Here is a 27,728-nt window from a genome sequence, read left to right as displayed (position 1 = left end):
TCCACTGGCCAAAGATGGAGACATGTTAGCATCAATAAGCACAAAAACTCTGACAGGTTGAAACACATTTTTATTTCTCAATCCATTCTTTATTTTGGGGGGAAACCTGAGAATCATATTTTGAATAGTTGATAATAGTCATTTTTATTGCCTTTACCTTATGAACAGCACTTTGGCTAACAAAGAGTTGCTGATAATAACTTTCTCACTATAAAATAATTCAAGCTAATAAATGGAAAAAGCTAGGATCAGAACAGAAATGTATAAAGCACTTTCCAACCTCTAATGAATTAATGATCAAAGTGATTAGTTTAGACATTTCTATGACCTTAGAACTATAAACTTATAATGATCAAAGTGACCATTAATGGCTGCTTATATTTTTTAACTTCCTGGGCTCCAAGCAAATACCATAAAATGGTTTGGCTTAAACAACAGGAATTTATTCTCATAGTTAAAGTTCAGGAAAACATCTAAATCAAGGCATCAAGGCAGTACTTTCTTCCCGAAGACAGTAATCTTTGCCTCCCCTGCCACACGGCAAGGCACATGGCGACTTCTGCTGGTCTCTTCCTTCTGTTCAGTGTTACATTTCAGCTTTTTGTTTCCTGTGGCATTTTTCTAAGTATTTATTCCGTTTATAAAGGACTCCACTAATAAGACCCATCCTAGATGAGGTGGATTACACCTCAACTGTAAGTCCTACTTATCAAAAGGCCCTACTTACAACGGGTTCATTATAAATGGATTAAATTTAAGACTATGACATTCTGGGGTACATACAGCTTCAGACCACAACCTCTTATCACAATAAGAGACAAGCAGCTATTTATGTGCCTCCTGTTGGTATAGTACCACCTAGGGATAATCTTGTCACAGAATTAAACCTGAGCATGATACAGGCTCTAGATTTAACTACCAATTTACAGTAAATACAGGTGACAGAGAAAAATGAAGGGTGATCTACCACTCTGGTTTACTTTCCAAGTTTTGGCAATGGTAAAGCTGGGAGAGTCGTTCACCCAAGTGTTAGGCCACATCACAAGGATACAATCATCAAAATTCAGACTGTAGAAAACGGTGAAGGATGAACAATCTCGGTTCTTTAACCAAGACAAAACAAAAAACGTAGATGATGACCCTACAGGTTCAAAGGGACTTGAGACAGTTACCAATTTTAATCTATGTACATGATATGGTTTCTGATTCAAACTTTTCTCAAAAACGTATGAAAAAAACTAAAGAAGTTTGATCCTTAACTGGGTATCTGAGGATATTAAAAGATTATTATTTTTAGGTATGGAAATGCTGCTATGTTTGATTTGAAGAGTCATCTTTTAGAAATAAATACTGAAATATTTACAGAGGAAAAAAACTATTACCTGATATATGATAATCAATTAATTTTCAACTTGTCCTAAATGTCCACTAAGGCTTAAAAAAAAATTCAGTATCCATTCAAGAATCATATATTACAGCTGGTCATCATTTCTGCTTTGCTTCTTTAATCTAGAATAATTCCTCAGTCATTCCCCTTTCTTTCTGGTCTCTCATGACATGGACAGTTCTGAAGAGAATGGATCACTTGAAGTGTGTCCATCAACCTGACTTGTCTGATCATCTCCCCATGATTTGTTTAGGGGTAAACATTCTTGGCTGGTGCATTAGCCCCCTGATTTGAAATACTTCTTAAATAAAATGGAATATTTGGTCTTTTCTTACCAACCACTCCTGTGGTTCCATCACCAATTTCATCATCCTGGGACTTGGAGAGTTCAACCATCAGCTTGGCAATCTGATGATCAACATCCATCATGCTTAAAATGGTGGCCCCATCATTGGTTACTGTCACATCGCCATCTTTGTCCACCATCATCTTATCAAGCCCTAAAAAATCACAACATTTTGAACACTTCCAGGCCAAAAAAAGGGCAACACATACCGAGAACAACAACAACAAAAAGTTAGACCTCTTGACCCATTCCCATACATGGAAATCTATTAAAAGCAAATAATTAATATGCACAGAAGAATATCTGCATGAAGACATATTCAGATTGGTTGATATAAAGCAAAACACTGGAAAAAACTTAAATGGCTAAAGGATTATGGTGCATGGCTAAATGTGTAGTATTAACCACTAAAGATGATGTTAGGTGAAAAACTGATCTTAAATTGTACACATATTATGGTTACTATCACGTTTAAAGAGCCTGAAACACACACACACAAAATATTGCCTATATTAGGATAGACGGCTGTCTGCCTGGTCCCCCTACTTCTACTCAACTTCCCAACTTTCTGTAATGAGGTTATATGGATTATTTTATGATTTAAAACTTTTTTTGGTCAAAACAAAACAAAAACCAAACCACAAACCAAAAAAACCAAAGAATGTTAGAGCCTTACCATTTGGCCCAAGTGAGGTTCTCATTGTATTTGCTACAGCCTTTGCAGCCATTATGTGAGACTAAATGAAACAAAGAAAGCAAGTATTCAGTCATACATAATTTGAATTGTTAAAAGCATAGAGCTGATGATTATATAAACATCATGTACGACAAAGTTCCTATTCTCTAGAAGCTTCTACAGTTAGGCAATCAGATAGGCCTAGATCCAGGTGTGATGAAACTGACAACTAGCTAAATAGGGGATCTTTGCAGAAACCCAGCAGAATCAAATGTTGTACTATCTCATTTAATTCTAAACACATCTCTGAGGTATGTCCTCTTGCCAGCTTTTTTATAGCTGAGAATATTAAAGTCCTTACAAGGCCATCCTGCAATTCTAACCCCTTTGAGAAAAGGAGTTCAAGCACATACAGACCCTGCCATTACTCTTTAAACTACGATTTGCTGCAGAACTAGGCACTTTCTTTCACAAGGCTAAGTCAATACATAACCCATACACTGGAGGGTCATCTGGCTGCCAAAGTTTTTAAGAAAATTGGGTTTTAAAAGAAGGGAAGTTCTGAAAAGTAGAAGAATTTAGAAGAACTAATCCTGGGTGTGCATAAAATCAGGCAGACTGGTCAGTCTTAACTTGGCTTGTCCTCTTGCCCTAAAAATCTTCCTTCACCTGTCTGAAATTTTTTGCGCAACTTGAAATTCCAACAATTAACAGATCAAAGTAAGAAGAGGTTCTCCCAAAAGTTTTTGCATTCTTAAGGGGGATAAATGGCTGCCATAGATATTGGAATAAATAAATTCAATGTTATTTTCTCCCTATTCACATCTAGTTACAACACTGACAGATATAAATTATTTTTTTTAAGGGGAAATAAGTCAGAGAGGAAATCTGGCAAATAGGGGAGATGCCAAAATAGACTTTGCATTGCTGCTCAGGAAAGGGGAAGAAAACCTTCTTCCCTTTTTCTTCCAGTTTTGTACTTCCAGAGAGGAATCCATCCATCCAGATATCCTGATTCAATAACATCATGGACTAAAATTTCAGGATTTTGTGGGTTGGCCTGGGAACCTGTTGATACACTATTAGAACATTAAGTCCTTCCTAGCCAAATACCACCTGCATTTTAAAATAAAGATTTATTATATATAGTTCACCCTTCTAAGGTACACATTTCTATGTTTTAATTTATAGAGTTATGACTGGCTGTAATTTTAAGACAAAAATAACATACAGTAATCTAATTGTGACACAACTGGCTCTCAAACAAAATACCTCCTACTTTTAAGGGTGTAAACAACAAGGGAGAAGAACTATATGATCCTTACCGTCAACATACTCAGGCCCTAGCTTATGACATTTCTTTCACTGTTGCATTTCACTTTCCATATATTTAGGTCCCATCTCTCCGAGTTAATTTGGAGCTTTCTGAAGCTGGGACAAAGTACACACACAAGCATGACTACACTGACTGGCCCATCACCATGTTCAGACAAGTCACAGACCTCCACACTTCCGGAAATGAAACAAAAGACTTGATGCTGCATTTGAGCAGGCTCATTAATTTGTAGTGCGGAAGCTCTTGGAACTGTGGGAATGGCAGCTATGGCAAACCTCACTTGAACATCCAGGTCCCCCACTATCCTTTTTTGGGCCAATGGTATCAAAATACTAAAGGAACCGATGTTTAAAAACATCCCTCCCTTTGCTTCTACACACCATTCAGCCTATTTTCCTCTAAATGCCTGTTTCCTTTCATGCTATTCTGGCGTCACCAACCTAAGCCAGGTCCCAACACCAACAGGATGCCAGGGTCTCTTATCCCACCCCCATCCTTCAGGCCCACATTCAGCTACCAATTCACCTTCCTCACACGTGTCATTTACTAGCCCCAAAACTTTAAGTTTTTTGCTGCAAAGCCCTCCATAATCTGAGACCTAGCTTCCTTCCAGTGAAGATGGTCTATGGCTTGCTTCCCAAACATGTCCTCTGATACATATACTATGGAAGCACCTTTACCCATTAAAATCTTGACCATCTTTCAGAGCAGAGTTCAAATGCCTAGCTTCCTTGTTCCAGGTTCTCTGTAACCTGTCCTGACTACATCATTTGACAGGTTAGGAGAGACATAAAACTCATTATGTCTGTGAAAAACAAATTCTGATTGATAATGGAGTTTTCTAAAGAGTAAGAATCATACAGAAGTGATTTACTCCAGGATGGTGGTTCTCAACTGGGTGATTTTGATTCCTAGGGGATATCTGGGTTGCAGTAACTGGAGAAGAGGCTGCTACTGGTATGTAGTGGGCTGAGGCCTGGAATGATGAGCAACATCCTACACGGGACAGGCCCCCACACAAAGAATTATCTGGTTCCAAATGTTACAGCGGCAATGCTAAAAACCCCTCCTCAAGACAGTTGGTAAAATAATACCTCAGAGTGTGAGGGCCATGTGAAATAATGGATGTAAAGTAGTTATCATGGTGGCTGATGGAAAGAAAGCGCAGCTTGTATTTCAGTGTTTTACTGGGTGTATGCTGTAGATGTTACTTTCTTTGCTGATTCCTTCTGAGAAACAGAATTGAGTACCTTACTATAGAAAATTTTTATACAGCCAGAAACTTTTTCTTAGAAAACAAATACTGAGTACCTACCAGGTTAGGGCACTGTGCAGCCACTTATTGAGTTACCTCACTTAATTTCTGTCCTCAGCTTGACAGAGCTGTAAGAAGTCCCACTGAGGAACCAAGGCTCAGAGAGGTTGTGTAACTACTCATAACTCAAACAATATGTGGGAGTGGTGGACTGTTTTTAAAACTTTTAAGTAAAACCCTAAGACAATAAAGGAACAGGGCCCAGCTCAGATCTGCTGACATAAACAAGTCATGTGGATTCTTTCACTCTGTACCTGTGAGCAAACCCTCAAGTGTCCCTCCCCCTGCATTTTCCCAGTTAATTTATGTCTTCAGATGGCACTTCCTTTCTTATTTGAACTCTTGCAATGGTTTCTTTAACTCCTTTGATCTTCCGTATTCGCTTCAGGCCACCCCAGACACTATGTCCTCACTATGGTCCTACGTAAATTATGATTCTGCTCAAAATCTATGCTCTCAATGGTTCCCCTCCTTCCTATGGAGTGACATGTTGATTCCTGTGTGGAGCATTTTGAGAGCTTCCACATTTGAGACTACGCTTCATTAAAAACCCAAATGCTCCCCTCTCTGCGTGGGACATGACTCCCAGGGGTGTGGACCTTCCTGGCAATGTGGGACAGAGATCCTGGAATGAGCTGAGACTCAGCATCAAGGACCCTAGAATGAGTTGAGAATTAACATCAAGGGATTGAGAGAACCTTCTCGACCAAAGGGGAAAGAGTGAAATGAGACTAAGTGTCAATGGCTGAGAGATTCTAAACAGAGTTGAGAGGTTATCCTGGAGGTTATTCTTATGCATTAAGTAGATATCACCTTGTTGTTCAAGATGTAGTGGAGAGGCTGGAGGGAACTGCCTGAAAATGTAGAGCTGTGTTCCAGTAGCCATGTTTCTTGATGATGATTGAACAATGATATAGCTTTCACAATGTGACTCTGTGAATGTGAAAACTTTGTGTCTGATGCTCCTTTTAGCTACTATATCAACAGAAGAGTAGAACATATGGAATAAAAATAAATAATGGGGGAACAAATGTTAAAATAAATTCAGTTTGAAATGCTAGTGGTTAATGAAAGCGAGGGGTAAGGGGTATGGTATGTATAATCTTTTTTTTTCTCTGTTATCGTTTTATTTCTTTTTCTGTTGTCTTTTTATTTCTTTTTCTAAATCGATGCAAATGTTCTAAGAAATGATGACTATGCAACTACGTGATGATATTAAGAATTACTGATTGTATATGTAGAATGGAATATCTTTTTTTTTTTTTTTTTTACATAGGCAGGCACCGGGAACCGAACCCGGGTCCTCCGGCATGGCAGGCAAGCATTCTTACTTGCTGAGCCACCGTGGCCCGCCCTGGAATGATATCTTAATGTTTTGTTTGTTAATTTTTTTTAATTAATAAAAAAAGTTAAAAAAAAAAAACAAAAATAAACCCAAATGCTCTTTTACTCCACAATCTGTCATGCCTCTTCCTGCCTAAGAGTCTCTGCTTCTACTGTTTTCTCTCTGGAGAGCTACCTCTCCCCTACACTTTCAAAGATTTTACCCCATCTCAGAGCGAATGCCACCTGTTTTCAAACGTTTGAAAGGCTCCCTCCAACTCTTATCTGTACCTCTCTCCATAACTGCCAATTCTGACTCCACACTGCCTTGTATTATGGTTATTACTCTCCACTTTCGCTCTGGCAAGAGGATTTTCTTATTTAAGAATATGTATTTTTGCTTTTACGACACTGCATTTAGGCACATGCTATACAGAAACCGCTCAAACATAAAATACTTGATTATTAACTAAACCTTTACTAGATGACCAAGAAAGGGAACCTCTATTCTGTTAGGACTGCTTAAATGTTAATAAGTAGCAGAGACAAGTGACTCGAGAATTGCTCCCTACAAGCAGTATTACCGCTCGGCGTGAGGAAACAGCCGCAGGAACGTTTCGCTGCCGCTGCCCTGGGCAACATGCACCCTGAACTGAAGCTGCTCCACCCAACGCCGAAAGCTGAAAGCAGCTACGCCCTTAACCCCCTAATTGCGACCTAAGGTTTATATGGCCCTCGCCCGAGCTCAGTAAGCAGGGTCTATGAATGAACACTAGCGGGGCTCCCTACAGAGACTGAGGTTTCTCGACCTTTCCCGGGAGCACATGGCAGAACCGCTCTTAAGCTTGCGCAGGCGCGGAGCCACCGGTTCGGCCGCCTCCCCTCATCCTACTGTCAAGAGTCCCGAACCCGTTACCTTGAGGGCCTCAAGGCCCATAAGACGAGATTTGCGGTCCTGATCCTTGATGATGAGGAAAGGGCGTCCATATTCATCAAAGGCGAGGGTCCCCACAGACGCCATGATGCAGCAGCAAGAGTTACTTCCCCGCAACCGGCGGAGACCAACTCAGGAAGCGAGAACGCGCCTTCCTCTCGCGGGAAGGGTACGAGCGTGCGTAGTGCGCATGCGTACTACGGTCTTCTTGAGACTTATTTTACAACCGAGAGTAGTTTAACGCCACACAGTACTTTCTGGAATCAGTTTGCTTTCGGAAACTTCTATCTCCCGGAAAATGCACAAGACACGGGGGGGAACTTTTAAAACCCATAGGCCAAGGGTAGACCGGACTTCGTCATTTCTTAAATCGATTCAATTCAGTTTCTGAAAAGAGGGTCCCAACGAGGAGTCTAGTTGTTTAAAGCAATCCTTCCATCCTACCCCAGGCCTGAGAAGATGGTACAATCCACTTCCGTTTCTTTTAAGCTCCTGGAAATCTCGCGATGGAGGCAAGAGGAGGTGAGATCGGACTGCACGGCGTGGCTGGTCGGCTGTCGGGAGAGGGCGTGGGGCTTGGTCTTGTGTCTTGTGTGCTTGGCATGGGACTCGCGCTCTGGCTGGACCTCCGCCTTCTAGCCGACCTGGGGGCTAGAGGTGGCTAGGATGGTGCAGGGTCTTGGCTGACCCCAACGCCCGGCGGCTGCTCTTGGCTCGGAGTAGGCAGATGCTGCAGAGCTGGGCCGCCGCTCCTACCTGTTGCGGCCCACCCCGGTGCCCGGTCCTCGAACCGTGGGCTTCGGGTGCGCTTGCTGTCACTAGTCCTGTCTGCCGGGTGTTGTTCTGCAGCTCATTTAGTCCTTGAGATCGGACCTGGAGTGACAGCCCTGGGTTGGAATCCCAGCCCTGCTATTCACGAGCTGTGTGCCTTTGGTTGGGGAAGTTACTTATTAATTACCCTCTTTGTGCCTCCGTTTCCTCGTCAGTGTCTGTTTTATAAGGCTGCTATCAGGCTTTAGGGAGAACCGTGCCTGGCCTGTAGCGAGCACTGTTTTGAAGGTTTAACTAAATCCTCATCTTAAGCACATGGTTCAGTGATCTGCACAAGATTATTCAGCTAGTGAGAGGCAGAGCTTGCACTCCCTAGCGCCATGGTCCTTTAACTCTGTGCTGTGCTACTCCAAAAACATTTTTCCTGGCCACCTCAACTGAATAGTACTGTGCCCTCTACATCACTGTTATGCTCTTGTTTTCCTTCAGAGCACCGATCACCACCCAACATTTTATGGACTAAATTTGTTAGGGGTTTCTGTCCTCTTTTCATAAGAACAGGGGCTGCTTACCCCTGTTGTATTCCCATCCCTTATTAGGTGCTCAATAAATGCTGAGTCAGTTGCATGTCTTACAGCATTTAACTCTGGCTAGACAGTCAAGAGCTGGCTTTGTCTTTGGGTGGTTGTGACCACTTAACCTCTCTCCTAATGTTTAGCTGACTTACTCTGTGGACTTAGAGTGCTGTGCCAAGGACGTTTTAAATTTTGAACTCAGATCTCAGTTCACTTTAGGTTTGCAGATTGTTTGCTCACCTAAAGTAGCAAATTCTGCAATTCGTCTAGCTACCTGTATTGTTTGAAGTATAGAAAATGGGTAACATTGTCCTCTATTGCAGTTTATTTCATTTCCTGTTAAAACTCTGAAAAAAGTTTTCCTAATATCAGTAGGTGCTATATATCAAAAGGACATAAATAACATATGAGAAAGTCTTGAAGGACATAAAAATATATTTTGAAGTAATTGTAGTCCTTAGGTATTGTGACATTCCAATTTAGACCAAACCCCACTTGTTTAACTTGTGTCATCTGGCAGCTTATGGTTTTAAATAGGCCCATTTTTTCCCCCAGCCTTTTTCCTTTGGCTTGTACTTGGATACGAACCTTGGGTAGCTTTTTGTACTTCTTAGCCATTACTTTTAACTTTGGCTGACCCAAATCTGTCACTGAAAATTGAGGTCTTAAACAAGTACCAGAAGTCAGTAAGTAGGCAGAACCTGGGGGCAATGGAATAAAAGTTAACCTTGCCCAGTTCTTTACTTTGAAGGACCAGCTCAACCCAAGTGCTTGGCAAAAATAGCCAATGCCTACAGATTTTCTCTCTCTCTCTTTTTTTTTTTTTACATGGGCAGGCACCAGGAATCGAACCTGGGTCCTCTGGCATAGCAGGCAAGGACGCTTGCCTGCTGAGCCACTGTGGCCCACCCTACAGATTTTCTTAAACAGAATGGCTCAGTGTTCTAGAAAGTGATTTATCCTTTGCCACTTGTGTCACAGCAAATAGTCGTTTGTGAATCTCAGCAAGTCCTATGATAAGGATTTGAAATTTGTGGAAAGTCTAATTTGTGGAAGAGACTGATGTTTTATTGAATAGAGGTTACATAGTCATATGCTTTTGTTTTCCTTATACAAGTCTTGCAGGCATAGAAACTGAGGGAGTTGAGTGATTTCATCAAGGTGCTTGTGCTGGTGTTGCCTTTCTTAAAAACAAATACTGTAGCGACAGTGCCCCCCAAATTTCATCTTGGTGCATGCAGAATCTAATACACAATCTGGCATTCGGAGTCCCCTACAGTTCCTTCCTACTTTATCGTCCACTCTGTGCCTAGGAAGGACTTTCCCCTTGGTTCTCAGTCTTTCTCTGCAAATCCCCCTTTTCCAATGCCCTCATGACCCAGCACAAACTCTTCTCTACCCAAACCTTACTGGTTCCATCGTTGGAATCAATCTCATAGTTCCTCTCATAGTTCCACAGCATTTTGTAATTATCAGCATTTCTCGCAGCCTGCTTTGTATCTGTCTCAACCCACCCACCTCTTCACACAGTTAGATGGGGAGGCCTTGGAAAGCCACAGGCTCTTTATCATACTCTGGTTGATTGGATTGAAGGGTACACATCTACGCAGGTGAAATTAAATTTGGCTCTCTGATTCTTGAGGTTTTCTAATAAACTGTCTACTGATTTATGCTGACCTTAGAGAAAGCATTTAGAGAGAATACAGTTTCAAAGGTACTGTGAGGTTTAGCCCGGTTAGTCTAAGCATGTGTCTGCACTGTCTGTAACTGGCAGTCATGGGTGAGTGGCCTCATGGCCAAGGGCTTTCCTTGCTGACCTTGTTCATTTTGCTTTTATTTATACCTGGACGCTACACGTTTACCTGTAATGGTATGCTGTCACGTTATGAAGTGGTCGCTTGCTTGATTTATGGTAAAAATGATAGCATTGAGAATAACAGCAGCCAGCAGTCATCAGTTAGTCTCTCAGGCCTGAACTAAGTGCCTTATATGCATTATTTTACTGACCCAGTAACTCTTTGAGGAAGGTATTATTATTTCCAAATCTTACAGGTGAGAAACATGAGCTTTAGTTAACAACATACTGAACGTTACACAACTAGTTAAGTTCTGAGACACTGGAAATGTACAACACAAATCCTATTAACCACTGTTCTATACAGGTGGAATGTCCGCCGGATAATTTTATGCAAGGCCTGACAAATGTCCCTTGATTAAAAAAAGCCAAATGCACGGTGACTACTATAGCATATAAGTTCTTCCGTGCAATGCCAACATGTATAATGGAAAATACTTTTAAAGTTTTTGCTTTCTCTTGAACACCATCACCTTCTTAAATTTCACTTTTATTGTACCTCCCTCATCAGGGAGTTGGTTTTCCATTAAGAAGCTAGTTTTGGAACCTCATTGTAGGGGCCCCCAGGAATTCAGATAAATAAACCCACACTGAACAGGGGCTGCTGGTGGTTGGTCACCTGCCCTGGGATGGTGGCTCCCTGCTTTTTGACAGCTTTTGGTGTGTCCTAGTGTTCAGATTATTCCTTATTAGAATTGTAACAGATTACCACACATCAGGGGTGTGGTAGGCAGAATAATGCCATCCCCCCCTCTCCCCCCCGCCAGTAGATACCCCAGTCCTAATCCCTAGAACCTATGAATATGCTACTTTACATAACAGAGATTTTGCAAATGTGATTACATTAAGCATTCCAAAATGAGATTATCCTGGGTTATCCAGGTAGGCCCAGTGTAATCCCAGAGGGGTGGAGGGAGGCAGAAAAGTCAGATAAGGAGATGGATGATAGAAGCAGAGGTTGAAATGATGCTGGGCTATGAGCCTAGGAATGCATGCAGTCTCTGGAAGCCGGAAAAGGCCAAGAACTGGATTCTTTCCTTGAGCCTCCAGAAAGAACATGGACCAGCCAACCCAGTTTAGATTTCTCACCTCCATAACTAATAAAATATAAACTTGTGTTGTTTTAAGCCACTGAGTTTGTTGTAATTTCTTACAGTAGTAATAGGAAACTAATGCAGTGGGTCTTTTGAATGGCTTATTATTAAAACTATGAACTGTGATGTCTGCAAATGATGAGAATCTGTTGTCCCCCCCTCTTCTTACTCCTGTTTCCTATTTATTCATATGATTTTGTTTTTTTTCTCCTCACCTAGATCTTGATCTCCTTCAGGGCAGGGACCGTCTTGGTCTTTGGGTTCAGTGAGCAGCCGGTTGTGCACAGATAATAGCAGCAGCAATAATAATAATAGTTGGCACACCCAGTGTGTCTCTGTTTCCCACAGGTGGGGTACTATTGTAAATGCTTTACCTGCTTCTATTCCTTTAATTCTCTTGACATCCTGCTGATATCTCCACTTTACAGGTGAGGAGACAGGTTCAGCGAAGCAAAGGGACTTAGAGTCACCTGTTAGTAAATAGGGAGCTGGGATCGAAATCTAGACAGGCTCCAGGGTCTGCTTTCAATTCCTTTGTCTGCCAGGGCTTAACAGAATTTTACCATCTCACGGTTTTGGAGGCTGGAAATCTAAAATCAAAGTGTCAGTCTGAAGTCTAGTATTCTGGCAGCGGCTTGCTGACAATCCATAACTCATCCTCTGTCTCCGTCTCGTGGCCACCTGTCTCTTGCTGACTACATCCAGTCTTCCTCTGCTTATAATGACTATAAGGTGTACCCCAATTAGTTTGGCCTCACCTTGTTTGATAGGGTCTTTGAAGGTCCCATTTACAAATCCCACAGCAATGTGGTAGAGTACTGGTCTTTGTGGGGACCAGTCAACAACTGTGTTGTGCTCAAAATTCATAAATTTCAAAAATTCCCTGAAACTTGAGATTCCATTTAAGAATGCATTTTAAAGGTTAGAGCTCAAGATGTAGATGAAAAGTGCCATTTGTTTCTCTGTAATCAACAATGGGGGTTTGTTTCCTTTGTTCGATACTTGTGATAATATTGAAATGATTATTTTATTCTTTTTGAATCTTCTTTAAAAATCTTTTTATTACCATACTTATTTAAGGTTCTTGGTAAAATCCAATTTGTATCTCCTCTGTTATTTCAAAACTGTATTTGTGCAACGAACTAATAGATGTCTGATCAATTTTGATGTGAAATCCTTTTATCTAATTTGAAATTAGGTAATAATTAGTAATTTTCATGTTTATTTGTTTATGAAGCTTTGTTCTGGACCATAAAGATATGGAGTTAATGTTTAAAACTTACACTAATGGATAGTGAGTTCATAAATTACCGAATAGGTTCAAATGCATATTTTTCTAAGAATTACTCCTAGAGACAAAAAGCAAAACAAAAGAAAACAATGTTAGAAAAGATTTTAATCTTCCATTAGTGTTGAATAATTTTCTCCAAAACACTTTAATTTGTTAATGGGTTTGAGAACTCATTGTGGAATTCTTTATTTGTGATTTCGTTTTCAGCTAAATTATCCCTCTTCAGAAAACATGAATTTATTTGTCAATAAGGAGTATAGAAAAAAAAAATACTATGTTGAATTTTAGATTTAGTGCTATGTATAATTTCTGCTTACCCTCATTCTAGGTTCACCCCTGGAAGCACTTAAAGAAGAACGTCATTCAGGATATGTTCTACCTACAAGTTTTGAAGCCAACAGTTTAAAGAAAAGAAATTGGGGGTTCTTATTTACTGGGATTGTTGGTGGGTCACTTGTGGCCTTGTATGCTGTAGCCACACCATTTATAACACCTGCCCTCCGAAAAATTTGTTTGCCTTTTGTCCCTGCAACTCCCAAGCAGATTGAAAATGTGCTGACAATGTTGCGCTGCAGAAAAGGATCCTTGGTGGACATTGGCAGCGGCGATGGACGAATCGTGAGTGTAGCTATAACGTGTTTAGGGTTGGGAGCCAGTTATCGTTAAAGTCTCTGCTGTACATTTCTCTGGAGTCTTTTGTGGAATTGGAGGGTTAAAACAAGTAGCCATTTAATTTTTGTTTTGCCATTTGTTTTGCTGAATTATCAAACTGTTGCATGAGTTTGAAATTTATTTTTCTCAGATTTAATTTTTTAAGGAAGAAGTACTTTGTAGCTATGTCAGGGAAAAAAGTATAATTAGTTGGGAACTCTCAACCTGTCTGTTAAAACACTTGACCAATAAAGGGGGCATAATTGGAAGAAACATGCTAAGTCCTGGAGTTTCACTATTTTATGACTTTTCACTATAGATGTTTGCTTCTACATTTACACTCTTTTATACATGTATAAGGAATAATTTTCTTTGGAGTATTAATAGATTTTACAATAGGGAAGGGCCAGAATATTAAACCTCACTTATCCAAAGATTAGATTTTTAACAACCTCAACTAATTTTGACTAAAGCAGGGAAACTTGAAGTAAAGACACAAGGCCACTGACTGGCAAATGGATGTTGCAGCATGTGCTTTCATGGGTAAGTTAGCGCTGCTCTCAGGCCTCCATCTTGATGATGAGCCAAAAAATGAGCATAGCGCCATGGGTGACAGAAGTGAGAGGAGATAGAGCAACCCTAAAAAAAAGACAGGAAAATTAGGAGCAGGTAGTGTTCTGGAAGCATTTAGTGTAGAGACCAGTAGGGCTGCAGCTCCTCTCCCCAGCCCCTGTGATTTCATCACATGACCCCAAATAATCAGGAACAGCTTGGTAAGTGATTTCTGTGTGTTTTTATTTTCAAATCTATAGCTGAATGCTTTACCTATTTGAACCATATCCTTATAGTTCCTAATAAAATGGTTTCCTTCTTAAAGGGGAAACACTATAATTACTTGGGAAATTACCTTAGGTGGAGCAGCTCATTGAAGGAATTCTTCCTTGGAGAGTGTTGGGCAAAACACAATGGATAGAGAGACCCCAGATGCAGCCCACCATCTGACTTGATTCTGACTTGTTTTAATTTTCTAAAGTTTTCCCAGACTTACAGTACACTTGGAAATAGTACAAAACCCATACAGAGAATTCAAACATACCCTCCACCTAGATACCCACATCTACCAACTTTTAACATTTTGCTACATTTGTGGTAACATTACATCTATCTTCCCTCTGCTCCCCTTCCCCCTTCCTTCCGTCCCTTCCTTCCATCATTTCTACCTTTCCTCTCTCATTCCCTCCTTCCTTTCCTTCTTTCTGTCCATCCATCCATCCATCCATCTGCTAAACATTTGAGAGTAGTTCATATACATCATACTTCTTGAATACTTAATGCTTCCATGGACATTTCCTAAGAACAAAGATACTTATGTAACCACCTTAAGTACAATTATCAAGTTCAAGAAACTTAACACTGATATAAAGCTTACAATCTATATTCCAGTTATTTCTTATGTCTTAATAATGTCCTTTTGGGCATTATCACCTCCAATGTTAGATCCAGTCCAGGATTATGTATTGTACCTGATTGTTCTTGTCTCTCTCTCGCTCTCTTTTTTTTTTGACATCGGCAAGCACTGGGAATCGAACCCGGGTCTCCCGGCATGGCAGGCAAGAATTCTGCCACTGAGCCACAGTTGCACTGCCTTCTTTTTTTTTTTAATTGTGGGAATATATATACAACTCACTACTCCCAAGCATGCAATTCATTGGGGTTAATCACCTTCACAATGTTGTGCTACCCTTACTGTCATGTTACCAGAACTTTCCCATAGCCCCAAACAGAAACCCTGCACCCGTTGTGCATTAGCTTTTCATTTCCCCTTCCCCCACCCCTGGCAACCTGTATTCTATTTTCTGTCTCTATGAATTTGTATGTTTTAGTTTTTTCATGTAAGTGAAATGATATAATATTTATCCTTTTGTATCTGACTTATTTTGCTCAACATGATGTCTTCAGGGTTCATCTGTGTTGTTATATGTATCAAACTTCATTCTTTTTTGTGGCTGAATAGTATTCCTTGATATGTATAGACTGCATTTTGTTTATCCATTAACCTGTTGATGGACGCTTGGGTTTCTTCCATCTTTTGCCGATTATGAATAATGCTGCTAAGAACATTGGTATACAAATATCTGTGAGTTCCTGCTTTCATGTCTTTGGGTATATAGCTAGAAGTAGGCTGACTTGTTTTACTTTTGGCTAAGCTTTCAATTTTGAGTGAAAAATCTTTAAATACTAAGAAAATGAAATATAATTAATGGCAAATTCTTTATTGACAGGTTATTTTTATTGCCCATTATTACTTTTTCACAAAACAGTGCTTCCAGGTATATTCATTTCACCCAGTGCTGTGTCATCCCACTGATGGGGAGATACAGCAGATTTTTGGCAATTTTTTGTCAGACTTAACCAGGTGTTCGTAAATCCAGAATTAGTTATTTAGTTCAAAGAAAATATGAATATCCTTATACTTGAGGTGAAATCTTTGACAAAAATGAGAAAACTGGATTTAAATGGGTTGGTTATTATTTTGTCTGCAAAGCTCCATAACTTTAGAGATTCATTTGTAAGTGGTATCTTGAACAAAGGTAGTGCATTTTGACTGGACATTGTAAGATTATAGATCATAAATAGGAAATATTCATATCATTTGACATATAAATTGATGTTTTCTTCTTATTTTAAGTAAGTTACTGGCCTGTTTCTACAGGTGATAGCAGCTGCAAAGGAAGGATTCACATCCGTTGGTTATGAGTTAAACCCATGGCTGGTTTGGTACTCCAGATACCGTGCTTGGCGAGAAGGTGTGCATGATTCTGCCAAATTTTATATTTCAGATTTGTGGAAGGTATGTCAACCAGGTATTGGTACTAGAAATATCCAACTGAAGATTTTACTCATAAACAGTGTGCCTGAAACTAGAAAATGTATTAAATGTAAGTGAATATTTCAGCATAATGAAATGTGAACACATTTTAAATAGACTTTACAAATAGACTACTTTAGAGCAGGAACCTAAAATTTACACATGAGAGTGTTGTGAATTCCAAGAACATATTTACTAAGTTAAAAAAATTCTCGTTTTTGTGTATTATGAAATGAGATTTTTATCCCATTTGGTAAATTGTAATATTACAATTTGTAAATTGTAGTTTAGGCATTAACTTGTCTCTGTCAGTCTTGTTAAATGTTGGGCTTTTCTGCATGAGTGTATGTATAGAGAAAAGAAACAATCAACCAGCCATGCTATCATAGTTACTTCTTGTCCTCAGAAAGTACCAGATACTTCCTAAATTTATTTATACACTAAAAAAGATGCCCTGCATTTTTCCTTTAGGAATGCTCCATAAAATGCTTTTTTCTTAAATAAAATTTTTCTACTGTTATATTGTCATTAGCAGCTTATAAAAATTTGTTTGAATTTTGCTTGCATTGTTTTTCATCCCATCTACGTATAAATGAATGTCTCTGTAGAGTAAATGAGGTTTTTATTAGGCAATAAGAATTTTGACTGGCAAAGCACTTTCCCCCCCAGTTTTTCAGCTAGAGACCATTTTATTGTGTTTTTATGTGGTATTTTAGTAAAGAGGAGGGGATTCAAATTTAAAGGATGGCTCAACATAAAAACACTGGTGATTCCGAAATCTCTTGAGTTCTTGGTGAGCTAGTTTGGGGTTCAATGGAGTAGAGAGTAGGGAAGCATGGAGCAGGGTATTCAAGGGCCGGGGTGGCTAAGGCTCAACTACTGGCTGGGTAACAGGCTGAGTCACAGCTGTTTCCTGACAGGTGACCCTTGGTGTGTCCCCTGCATGGAGTCGCCATGGGGATGGGATGAGATAATGATTAACCCTGGGAAGGCATTTGGAAACCTGTGCTGGAGTTAACTGAAAGCTTGAATGTGGCAATCTTAATGAGGGCCACTCTGTAAAACCCGACCATTTGAAAAATGGAAAAGTGCTACTGATTTCTGTGAAACAAAAGTTAGGCTAACTGTTTGGCTTTTAAAAATTAACCTGCAAATTGTTTTCCTCCTTCGTCCAGGTTACTTTTTCACAGTACACAAACGTTGTTATTTTTGGTGTGCCTCAGACGGTGAGTATGGTCTTTCTTGCTCCCTCTTTGTTTGGTATTGAGTTATGTCTGAAGCACTTTTCAGCCCTAACGTGCCACCACTCCATGGGCTGCTTACCCATGTACAAAATGACTGCAACCCAGAGATTTTGAGGGAACATTGGATTTCAGTTCATTGGTTTAATAAAGTACTAGATTGTGCTTCAGGGCCTTGAAAGTTTAATCATAAAAGAGAGTCAGTTGTCATTTTCAACTTTTGCTTCAGATAAAAATCTCAATTATCTACCTAAGCCTTAGAAATTCCAGCTTGACAACTGCTTTATGATGTACCAGTGTCTAATGTAGTTTGAAATTTTCATGGTTGCTCACTTACATCCAGCTGAAATCACTTGGGAAAGTTAATGGGATGTTCCCGTTGAATTGATCATTCCTCCGATTTTGCAGTAAGATAATTTTCAGGGCAGATGAGCACTGACTAGTTTCAATTTACCACAGTTGACTGATTTGCCAAAGAACTGAATATTGAACTTGGATTATGTACTTTCAAATGTGAAAATACCACGGCATGGTATTGAAAATGATCCTCTTTAGCCTTTTGAAAGATTATCAGGATGGGATGCCTTTACCGTAATTGCTGGTTTACCGACCATAGAAGGAAATCCCTTCTTTCCAGGGCTGGTAATTATTGCCATACCAATCTTAGTGGAATTGAATGGTCACTGAAATGCCACTTACATATAACTGATACAGTTTTTGATCAAAAAGGGAAGGAAGTATGCTTTCCTGTTGTTTTATTTTCTTATTTATACCTTAATTTTTGTGTCAGATGTTTCAATGCTTGAGAAATTTATTCTTGCTGTTAAGATCTTCTATAATGCCACATTATTTTAAAAGTCAAACTGGAAAGGCTTTGACTAAATAGTCTTGAAAGTGTCAAGGTTCTCCACATTTGTAATTCTCATTAAGGTTAAAATTAAGATGAAACTACTGGGATGTGTACTTTTTTTTTTTTTTTTTTTAATGGAAGTGGAAAGAGGTAGAAGAGTATTGTCCCTGGTCACTTTAAGAAATGATTTGGCAATCAAAGAATTGATATGGAAGTTTTGACATTTCCTTCTAGAATGGAATAACTAGCATTTTGGGACAGATAACTTTAATTTGAAGTCCATGCTTCATAAAAATAGAAAGTTGGTATTTCTTGGAAATTATTTGCTGTCTTGAGTGGTGGGTGAGAGATGGGGCTTGAATTTATGGAACCACAGCCGCTCTGTCTCAGTAGGGGGCAGCAACATCCTTTGTTTTCCACTGTTGCTTCATAAACTGGCACTGCAGTGTCCAGTTCCTGGTGTTTCTCAGCAGGGTTTGAAGTAAAAGTAACAGCTTTTAGAGCTGTTAACTCAGGGGAAAATAAGAGTCCTACCATTTTGCTGAATGTTTTGTAATTATTGTCCATTCTTCTGTACACAGAGAACTCTTAAGGAAGGAACTTGTAGTGCTTTAGTATTCCTGAAAAGAAGGGAAGAAGGAGAAGTACGTGAACTTGTCATGAGAGAGTGGGTGGTTGAGGAGTGCAAGGGACCCAGATGGCTCTGTCTGGAAGGCCAAATTTGCATTTGGAGGACCTCACCCCCCACTCCCACCCCTCTCCCTTAAGCCTTCAATAAGCCCTGCCCCATGCTTTTAGCCTTCATGAAACCCTGCCTCAGTGGAGACATAGAAGGGGAGGGTGTTCTAGTTTACTAGCTGCCAGAATGCAATATACCAGAAACGGAATGGCTTTTAAAAATGACTTTTCAAAAGGGGAATTTAATAAGTTGCTAGTTTACAGTTCTAAGGCTGAGAAAATGTCCCAGTTAAAACAAGTCTATAGAAATATCCAATCTAAGGCATCCAGGAAAAGATACCTTGGTTTAAGAAGGCCGATGAAGTTCAGGGTTTCTGTCTCAAGTGAGAAGGCACATGGCGAACACAGTCTCACGGTTTCTCTCTCAGCTGGAAGGGTACATGGTGAACACAGCATCATCTGCTAGGTTTCTCTCCTGGCTTCCTGTTTCATGAAGCTCTCCAGGAGGTGTTTTCCTTCTTCATCTCCAAAGGTCGCTGGCTGGTGGACTCTGCGTCTGATGGCTGTCGTTCTTCTCTGCTCTCTCTGAATCTCTGTTCTCCAAAATGTTTCCTCTTTTATAGGATTCCAGTAAACTAATCAAGACCCACCTGAATGGGTAGAAACATGTCTCCACCTAATCCAGTTTCACAACCACTTCTGACTGAGTCACATCTCCAGGGAGATGATCTAATTATAGTTTCAACACATAGTACTGAAAAGCGATTAGGTGAAACAGCTGCCTTTATAAAATGGGATTAGGATTAAAACATGGCTTTTCTATGGTACATAAACCTTTTCAAACTGGCACGGAGGGAGTGGGAGAGAGTGCTGTCTGCATGGCAGGAACTCTGTCTGCCCTCAATGAGGTGGCCCATTTTACTTGCCTGGTCCCAGTTATAGGGCCCTTTTGATAAAATGCATTTCCATTCGTTGAATACTGGGCAACATTCCAGCCTTGGCTAGCTGGTACCACAAAACCAATTAGACATAAAATGTTTCCTGTGGTAGCTAATGTATGCATAGGTAACTTAAGGAGATAAGAGGAACCTCAGAATTTTAGAGATAGGGAGCCTGGTGTCACAAATCCTCCCCTGCTCCTGACCTGATTATTCCCAACAGCTCTTTGCGTTTATAGCTTGAAATGTGAGGGGCCCTAAAATTTCATCCCAAGTGTGTTTCTATTGTAATAGGAATGAAGGATTGCATTTAAGCCTGGGAAATCCAATACTAGGATTGTAGATATCCACAGTTAACATTTATACAAGAGCATCTTTTAAAAATACAGAGCAGATCAGTCCTGTCTTTGTTTAAAACCCTCTGTGATTTCTTGGTGCTTTGAAGGAGGCCATAACCTTCCATGTGGCTCTGAGGCCTGGCATGGACGGCCCCTGCTGATCTCCAGTCTGCGCCCTGGGTCAGTTGTACTCTAGCTCTCTGCTCTCCAGCTTTCTGTCCTTCTCTTGGTCCCTGGACTTTGCTGTGCTCCTATCCACAGGATCTGGGGGGCGTGTTCTTCCCTCTGACTATGTTTCCTCCTCACCTGGAGGCCAAGTTCAGGCACTCCCCCAACCACTCACCATTAGGTGCTGTTTCCTCCATGGAGTTGATCTGATAGCCAGTGAGATGAGCACCAGCTCCCCCTAGTTTCGGCTTCTGTAGCCCCTGTTCCTGTCTCCTCTAACGAGTTATTTTACTTGTCTTTGCCTGGTGGCTCAGACAGTGTTTGCTCTGTGTGTTGTACTGTAAGCTACAGTACAACTGTGCTGGGCTGGACCTGTCGTTTTCACTGTTGTACCTCTGGCCCAAGCAGTGCCTAGCCCCAGGTGATCACCCAGTAGCTATTTATTTAATGAATGAACAAACGAGTGAATATGGCATAAATATACTCATTATTTGCACTTTTCTCACTGGGCTATTCAGTTTCATAACTTAAAAGAAAGATGTTTAATTTTGTTACAAACTCTGTTATGATTTGATGAATGAAAATAGCATCATCATGTTCTGATAAAGAAAAATGATTCATGGTTGAATCATTGATTGTTCCTTCATTCATTCAATAGATATTTATTCAGTGCCCACTATGTGCTGGGCACTTCTGATCACCTAGAATACTTTAGTGACTAAATCAGAAAACCATCTCTGCTCCTGGGTACTTCCATGTGAGTGGAGAGAGCAGCAATGAGATGAAATACATGTACAGGACACAGTACAATAGTAGGGGATAAATGTGGTGGAGCAAAGGAAAAGAAGGGAGGGATGGCCACAGGGGTTACAGTTTTATGCATTGGTGGGTAGAGAAAGGATTATTGAGAAGGTAACCTGTGGAGCTGAGGGTGGGAGCCACAGATGGTCTGGAGTACAGTTATGAAGGTGCTGAGTGAGGTGTGTCGAGTTCGAGGAGCAGCAAGGAGGTAGAGAGCTGGGAGCAGGTGAGTGAGGGAACATGGCAGGGGTGAGGACAGACTGGCTAGGTGTGAGGGACACTGGACCCTTGGAAGGTCCATGACTTTTCCTTCTCTGAGTTACGTGTCCTTTAGGGTCTGCAAGGAGGAGCTGGCTGGAAGGACCATACTGGCTGCTATGTGGAGACAAGGGCAGAAGCCAAATATAGGTTATGAGCTTGGGCAGGTCTCTAGGGACAGGCATGGTGGCCTAGACCAGGGCGTGAGTGGGTGGTGAGAAATGGTCAGATTCTGGATGGATTCTGAAGAAGCATCAACAGGATCAGCTGACAGATCGATTGTAGAGCATTAGAGGAAGAGAGGAGTCAAGGGCAATCCAGAGTTTTAGGCTGCAGCAGCTGAAAGTGTGGAGTCACCATCAGCTGGGCTAGAAAAGCTACAGGCAGAGCTGGTAGGAGAGTGGGGAGGCTGGAGATGAGGGCCTCAGTGTGGGCATGCTAGGTTTGAGCTGTGTGTGAGACCTCCCAGTGGAAGTGCCAAGCTGGCAGTGCAAAAGGAGTCTGGGGCTTGGGAAGGAGCAGAGCTGGCAAGCATCCACACACAAGTGGTGTCTCAAACCATGGATGGGCTGACCTCGGCCAGGGAGAGGGCACAGGTCATGGGGAACAGCAGCCCAAGGCCCACGCCCTGGGTCCAGACATGAGGACATCCAGGAAATGATGACTTACCAGCAAAGATTCAGAGAGTTTGAAGTCTGGGGGAGAAGCCAAGCGAAGAAAGTGTTTCAGGTTGGAGGCAGTGATCAGGGGGTTCAGAAGTTGTGATGGACAGGACTAGTTTGTCTTATACCTTTGAGCTGGTTTCCATTTAGGTTTAAAGTTTTGAAGATATAATTACAGTATGATGAGTTTGTGTCACTTTCAAACCTGTGATAATTGTTTGAATAATTTTGAATTCCATTAGACAGACATGACACATCACTGCTTCTCTTTGTGTAGGATATCAAGAATTAGATTTGTTGCATATTTATGCGTAATTTAGTCAGTTAATTTCTCATGATTGAAAATAGCTCCTTTCATTTTTAGGTTTATCTTGACTTAGCATATGGCAGTCATTTGGAAATACAAGAAACTAAAGGAGAAAAGAATAATAGTGATATGAGTAAGTTTACAGAGATCCTTTTTATGAACAAAATTACCATAAGAAACCTTTGATACTTTGGAGAAAACACCAAAGGTCATTTCTTTCTTTGCTTATTTAATTTTTCCCTCAAGGAACAATACTTTTTATTTTTTAATAATCATTTTACTGGTTGTTAAAAGAATAGAAATATTCCATCTGTGATGGCATTTAGTTTTTATCTGTTATGTTGGTATTGATTCTAATGAAGAATTAGACTCTTGGCTCAATCTAGTCACAGGTTGTATAGAAGAATTTTCCAAACCACTGTTACAAAGTTAGAAGCCAGGAATAAAATCTTCATAAGAGGTACTATCTATTGTTTGTCTTGATTTTAAAGAATCGTTTTTTTTGCTCAGCTATTCTAAATATTAATCCCTACTAAGAGGAACCAAGAATCTGGACATGGCTGGTCCCAGGGCTGGGGGACCAAAGGTACAAAGGTACAAAGGCCAGGGACATTGAGTTGAGCCAGGACATAGGGAATGCTCAAAATAGTTGATAGGGGCATGTCAAAAGGAAAGACAAGCCAGCTTGAAGGGGCCCCCAGAGTCCTAAGTTGGAACGATTTTTGCATCAGAATAAAGACAGTGATGGATTGTAACCCGTGGAATGAAATAAAAATCTAGGAGTTCGTATTTACAATAACAGAGATTTTAGTTAAGGGGGGAAGAGAAAGCTCTTCCTTACAACAGAATGCTGATTAATACAAATGGTGGAGTTAGCAAATCATCACTTTGTAACAATTATAAAAATTGTTTCAGGCCAGAATCACCAGTGAATCCTAGATCTAGTTGGGGACAGTTTGATGATGGACAGATATTTATCTCATTTCAAAGTGTCTCCCCACAGATTACTAATTTTGAAAGGAAAAATAGTAACTATGCCATGGGTAGACCCCATGCCACCGTAACTTGGTGGTCAATTAACATCATCCTCAAGGAGCAGAAGAACCTCTTGGGTCTCTGACTGTGGAACCCTGAGAAGATGGCATCACATATGGGGCCTCCAGCCTAAGAAGCACCCGCTGAATCCATCAAGGGAACACATCAAAAGAACCAAAGAGAGGGCCAGTTGGGAAAATAACTGGCCCATGCTCTGAAGAAAATGTTAGTGACCCGAAAGGCAAAGAAAGGTTGAGGGACGGTTCCAGATTAAAGGAGACCAAAGAAACATCCCAGCTAAATGCAATATGTGATCCTGGATTGGAACCTGACCTCAGGAAAAACTTATTGTAACAGTTGGCAATATTGGAATGTATTGGAATGATTTTTGAAATACAGTGCTGAATTTCCTGAGTTTGATAACTATGCTGTGGTTGTGTAAGGAACTATTCTTTTTTCCTAGAAAGTACACACTGAAGTGTGTAACGCAGCATGTAGAATGCAACGTGTTCTCAGATGCTTTAGAAAAAATGTTGAGAGAGAGCAAAAATGATAAAGCAAATATGACAAAATGTCAAAAATTGGCAAACCTAGGTGTAAAAGTAAACAGGAGTTTTTGTCCTATTCTTTTTGCAACTTTTCTGTAAATTTAAAGTTACTTCAAGTAATTCAAACAGTTAAAAGAAGTTTTAAGTTAAAAGAAGAAAGTGGGAAAATATATACTTTTTAGGATTGGAAAGTGGTGATATATTTTTAGGACCTGAATATAAAATTCTAAGCTGTTGTTAATTTGTTGATATAATTACAATGTCAACAAAACTCTTTCTTTGTTGGTAGATTGGCAATAAAATGATAAAAAAATGATAAATCAGGATTTCACCTTTTATAAGTTAAGTTGACTATCAAGAAATTCATTATCAATGTATTATAGATACAGCTTTAAAATATTATGAAATATTGTAAGTATTGCCTCAAACTGGTAGAAAGTATATTTTTCATTATACCATATTTCATTATACCATTAATAGCATAAAGATGCTATTTTAAGATGCACTCTTGCCATTGAGAAAGAAAAAATGTTGCCAATTATAATTCCAGGACAGGATCAATTGTGAATTTCAGAGGTGTTAAAAATGTGGAAAAATATGTCTTAGAATAGATAATGTTTAAGTAGGCAAATAATTTAAAGCTGCTACTTATTTTAATTGCTGCCACATCATTTAAATTGAAAAACCAAAAATCTGTGACATGTGTCTGTTAATAAAAGGGGCATATTTTATAATCGATACTATAAGGTATCCTTATAACTGTTGCTAATGTGTCTTCGGCCTTCTCATAGACTGTTTGATAACGTACTTGTGCCCTGAAGTGGTACTCATCTGGCTCACCACTCACTGAGATGATGCCTTCTGCTCCACAGATGCCACTGCTCCAAAGGAAACTTGAGCTCGAGCTTGGTGAGGATGCCAGAGTCATTGCTTGCCGGTTTCCTTTCCCAGGCTGGACCCCTGATCTGGTCACTGGGGAGGGGATAGACACTGTGTGGGCCTATGATGCGGCCTCATTTCGAGGAAGTGGAAGGAGACTCGGCAAAGTGGCGCATTCCCAGGCGGTCGCTCAAATATGAAATGTTGGTGGATTTTGATTTTATAGAGACTTCCCTCTGTGTCTTCACAAAGAGAGTACAGTTCTGCTTGGATTGGAGTGAGATAGTGCTTTCCTTAAGTTTTGAAGAAAACAAATAAAAGTTAAAAAAGGTAAAACAGATTTAATATCTCTTTTCATGGGATATTCTAAAAAATATGCTTACTGTCCTTTTTTTTGAACTTGAATGTGTGAAAATATGAGTAAGTGAAGGTCATGTTTATGGGTGTGAAACAGTTAACAGCTCTTCATGTTGTAAATAATATGGTTTAATGCTACATGAAAAGAAACAGTTTTTAAAGAGATTGTGTGTCAACAAAGGTTTGCACTTTCCTATGACATTCATACTGAAGACATCTCTCACTTTCCTGTACTTCATGGTAAACTTTGTATTGTATAGAAAGACATTTGTATTTTATAACAATTTAATAGGAATAATTGTTCCAAGGCCCGTGGATTTCCTTATTTTATTGAATCTATGATGTATATATATGTGTCTATATATGTGTATGTGACACATTTTAATATTTCTGAAATTGTGATGCCTCTTCCAATTGATGGTACTATAGAACCTTAATTGGCAGAATTTTAATTATATATCAACTACAATTGATAGTCTTAGATTTGATGAAATATGGTATACAGAGAAACAAAATGATGTAGTGCAGTAAGGTAATGATTTCATAGTAAAATAAATGATCATGAGCTTTAGAGTAAGACAGACCTGGGTTCAAACCTCTGCCTCTTCTGCAGGTGGCCTTGGACAAGTGACTTACCCTCTCCGAGCCTTGTTTCCTGAATGTTCCTGTTTTTGTTTGCTGATGCTGCTAGAATACAATATACCAGAAATGGATAGCTCTTTCTAAAGGGGATTTATTAAGTTACAAGTTACAATTCTAAGGGCGTGAAAATGTCCAAGTTAAGGTGTCAATAAGAGGCTGCCTTCACTCAAGAAAGGAGGAGGATCATGTTTGGGGTTTCTCTGTCACGTAGGAAGGCACATGGTGATGGCTGCTGGCACTTTGCTCCTGGATTTCTTTGCTTTCAGCTCCTGGTTCCAGTGGCCTCTTTGAGCTTCTGTCTGTCTCCACACATCTCCAAACTTCTGTGTCTGCTCTCTTAAAGGACTCCAGTAAGTTATCAAGACCCACCCTGAACAGGCACATCTTCATGGAAACAACCTAATCAAAGGGTTCCATGCAACAATAGGGTGGGTCACATTTCCATAAAAACTACCTAATCAAGAGGTCACGCCCTATAACAGGTCTGCACCCACAAGATTGGATTAAAAGAACATGGCTTTTCTGGAATACATAACAGTTTTAAACCAGCACAGTCTCTTTATGAGGATAATCATATGTTGAACAGGAGGCTGGGATTAATGTGTAAAATTTATGGCACATAATCTGTGGTCCATAAATTAGTAGTGTTTATTATTTAGACACTAAAGAAAAGCTTATTCACAGAAGTTGCAGATCATCTCTGCTAGTTACTTCTTTATGGACACAGCCATTTATATGATATTTCTCATTTATGAGAAGAGACTTGACTGATTTAGATAAAAGGCAAGGAAAACCTTTCAATGTGAGTAGACAAGCTTCGTATATTGGAGGATTTATATTGAATGGTGACTCAGATAATCTCTGCTTCTCACAGAAATGAGGTGGACACCCAGTCATATACCTGGGACCAAAATACCAAATTCTTGGATTATTGGAAAAGTAAGATGGTTTGCATCTTTAAATCAACTGGTAAAAATATGATTAATTTGATAATTTTCCTGTAAGTCAGAAGTACGTGGGCACTCATTCATTCATCAGCAAATATTTATTGTGTGTCTACCATATAATTAAACTGAACAGGCATACAAGACCCCTAGCTTCATGGGATTTATATTCTAGAAGAGTAGACAAACAAGCAAATTTTTGTGTAAGTTCCCTGGGAGACGTAAGTCTGAAATTACAGAGCATAATGGTTTGAGTTTGGGGTGAGGGGATAGGGTGTTACAGACATGCAGCAGGGTTTTGGCTTCCCACCATCTATTCCTCTCCCAATTGCCCCGGATTGCCTTATGGAGAAGGAATCCTCTTCTATGGTATGTCTGTTTTTGATGGGAGGGTAGTCCTTGGTACTTGCCTCTCCCTGTCGTCTGCTCCAGCTAGTCCTTTCATTTGGCTTTGCCCACTTGGAGAAGTATCCATTGTATCTCCTTCCCATGAAATTGTGGTGGCCAGAGGTAGAGTTTTATAGAGTCTTGGAGGTATTCAGTAGTTTTCTAGATGTATTTGTGGTAGATTTGTAGAAGAATGAAGTTATCTGTAGAGTCATTTATAACTTGCCATGGCTTTTTTTGTGGGGATGGGGACTTTCCTTTAGCATCCCAAG

At 40.0% G+C, this 27,728-nt stretch overlaps 2 protein-coding genes across 8 annotated transcripts in view; one reads left to right on the top strand and one right to left on the bottom strand.

Moving 5' to 3' along the window:
• Positions 1-7,778, bottom strand: part of CCT5 (chaperonin containing TCP1 subunit 5) — a 16,867-nt gene extending 9,089 nt beyond the window's left edge. Inside the window, exons 1-3 of the mRNA XM_077116842.1 lie at positions 7,300-7,778; positions 2,410-2,470; positions 1,723-1,887 (exon numbers count right to left, since the gene is read on the bottom strand). Coding sequence (XP_076972957.1) covers positions 1,723-1,887; positions 2,410-2,470; positions 7,300-7,404 — 331 coding nt within the window. The 5' untranslated portion in view covers positions 7,405-7,778. The remainder of the gene's footprint in view (positions 1-1,722; positions 1,888-2,409; positions 2,471-7,299) is intronic.
• On the top strand, positions 7,542-27,728 carry ATPSCKMT (ATP synthase c subunit lysine N-methyltransferase). 7 transcript variants are annotated; one of them, XR_013157881.1, is made up of 6 exons: positions 7,847-8,120; positions 13,232-13,521; positions 16,268-16,361; positions 17,599-17,649; positions 22,722-22,797; positions 25,120-25,164. XR_013157881.1 is itself a non-coding variant. In XM_077116846.1 (6 exons), the coding sequence occupies exons 1-6, from the start codon at positions 8,045-8,047 to the stop codon at positions 25,143-25,145; spliced, it is 657 nt and encodes a 218-aa protein (XP_076972961.1). In that variant the 5' UTR covers positions 7,847-8,044; the 3' UTR covers positions 25,146-25,273. The 7 variants fall into 7 exon arrangements, 6 of the variants coding, with proteins under 6 accessions (XP_076972959.1, XP_076972961.1, XP_076972958.1 ...); XM_077116846.1 differs by having other exon boundaries at positions 16,268-16,405; positions 25,120-25,273; XM_077116844.1 differs by lacking the exons at positions 7,847-8,120; positions 22,722-22,797 and adding an exon at positions 7,542-7,839 and having other exon boundaries at positions 16,268-16,405; positions 25,120-25,824.

This window comes from Tamandua tetradactyla, chromosome 9, assembly GCF_023851605.1.
Source record: "Tamandua tetradactyla isolate mTamTet1 chromosome 9, mTamTet1.pri, whole genome shotgun sequence".
Taxonomy (NCBI): domain Eukaryota; kingdom Metazoa; phylum Chordata; class Mammalia; order Pilosa; family Myrmecophagidae; genus Tamandua; species Tamandua tetradactyla.
This window is presented reverse-complemented; position numbering and strand designations above follow the sequence as displayed.

Coding starts and splice junctions, on each gene's coding strand:
- ATPSCKMT (XM_077116843.1), top strand. CDS start 8,045: ATGCTGCAGAGCTGGGCCGCCGCTCCTACCTGTTGCGGCCCACCCCGG. Junction 16,406..17,598: donor ATATTTCAGATTTGTGGAAG/GTATGTCAACCA, acceptor TCCTTCGTCCAG/GTTACTTTTTCACAGTACAC. Junction 17,650..25,119: donor TTTTTGGTGTGCCTCAGACG/GTGAGTATGGTC, acceptor TCTGCTCCACAG/ATGCCACTGCTCCAAAGGAA.